This window comes from Monopterus albus, unplaced genomic scaffold, assembly GCF_001952655.1.
Source record: "Monopterus albus unplaced genomic scaffold, M_albus_1.0 scaffold39.1, whole genome shotgun sequence".
Classification (NCBI taxonomy): Eukaryota; Metazoa; Chordata; class Actinopteri; order Synbranchiformes; family Synbranchidae; genus Monopterus; species Monopterus albus.
The window spans coordinates 1,523,816-1,525,134 of record NW_018127919.1 but is presented as its reverse complement, the minus strand read 5'-3'; the positions used below and the strand labels follow the sequence as shown (position 1 = coordinate 1,525,134).

At 43.8% G+C, this 1,319-nt stretch overlaps 1 protein-coding gene across 2 annotated transcripts in view; it reads right to left on the bottom strand.

The window, feature by feature from the left end:
* bco2a (beta-carotene oxygenase 2a) overlaps positions 1 to 1,319 on the bottom strand; it is a 10,622-nt gene that overhangs the window by 7,425 nt on the left and 1,878 nt on the right. For both annotated transcript variants that reach the window (XM_020598993.1, XM_020598994.1), the window contains exons 2-3: positions 562 to 736; positions 258 to 469 (exon numbers count right to left, since the gene is read on the bottom strand). In XM_020598993.1, the coding sequence (XP_020454649.1) occupies positions 258 to 469; positions 562 to 736 (387 nt within the window). The remainder of the gene's footprint in view (positions 1 to 257; positions 470 to 561; positions 737 to 1,319) is intronic.

Here is a 1,319-nt window from a genome sequence, read left to right as displayed (position 1 = left end):
ATTACAGCTGAATAAAATGTTTTCTTCAACCTGATCTATATTTACCTCCTAGTCATCCTGGTTCTCTCTTCTCAAATGAACAAGCTGGGCTTACAGTACCTTATTGCAAAACTTAACATTGCTGTTTCCTTTTTACCTCACAGCAACATTCTTACACAGTGAGCCAACAAACAAAACAGTGCAGTTGCCTGCTCATCCTTTGTCACCTGTTATGTAGTTATACAGTTCTCTACTCCATGTCTTCTTATTCTACTCACCTATCTTCTCAAAACGAGAAAGGAAATTCTGAAAGAAGTTTTTACAGGGGTCAGGCATGGCGAGGGTACCAAATTCTGACATCACAATGCGATCCTTTTCACTGTTCTTCCTGTAGGCATCACTTTGCAGGAACCGACTCATGTATGTCACCTGGCCTTTCTCCATCTTGAACTGATGCAGCATAGCCATCCCATCAAACCAGTGGTTGTAGCTGTAGTAAAGCACACGTAAAAGCCTGATCACTCCTATTAATAAACATTGTGTTTGTGTGTGCTGCAGTGTGTTGAGGTGTTTCCAACTCACTGTGTGTTTCCAAACTCAAACTTCCCCGGGCCATTGCGGAGGAGCCTCCCATTGATCCAGGAGGGAATGATGCCCTGTACTTCAGTAGAGATTGGCTCAGGGGTCTCTTGTGCGGAACTGACCAGAGAAGCAATCGTCTCCAGCCCCCTCAGTCTTGTAGGGAAGTGTTCTTTAACTGATTAAGGAAAAAAAAAGCTTAGGCAACTAGGGCTGTAGCGATTATTCGACTTAATCGATTAGGATAATTAGTCGACTTGTCATATGTAGGAAACAAAAAAAAATTTGTAAGACAAGTTTCAGTTTCACACTCCAGAGCAGATGGTGGCGGTAATGCGCCAAAAGCTGGATGCCAACCGCCCTTTAAAAGGACGCAGAAGAAGATAAGTAGGAAGTAGGCAGTAACGCGAGCATAGATACGCATAGCACTAGCAGCATTGCGTGTCCGGGGAACGCGAAAATACCACGACTGCGGTCACCAAAGGTTTGGCAGTATTTTAAACAGATACCAAACAACATGGTGCTCTGCCAGCTCTGCAAAGCAGAAATGGCGTTTCACAAGAGCACCAGCACCATGCACGAGCATTTGAAAAGGAGACATCCCGGGGCAGTTTCTCAGGACAACAGCGGAAGCAAGACGGCACCGTAAGTTCTGTTTACTTTTCATATTGTTCCTACCAAATGTAACAGTGTTAGCTTTATACGGTACAAAGAATGTGTTCTCGTCGGTAATTCTTTTTCTTTTGTTAAACGTTTCTTCC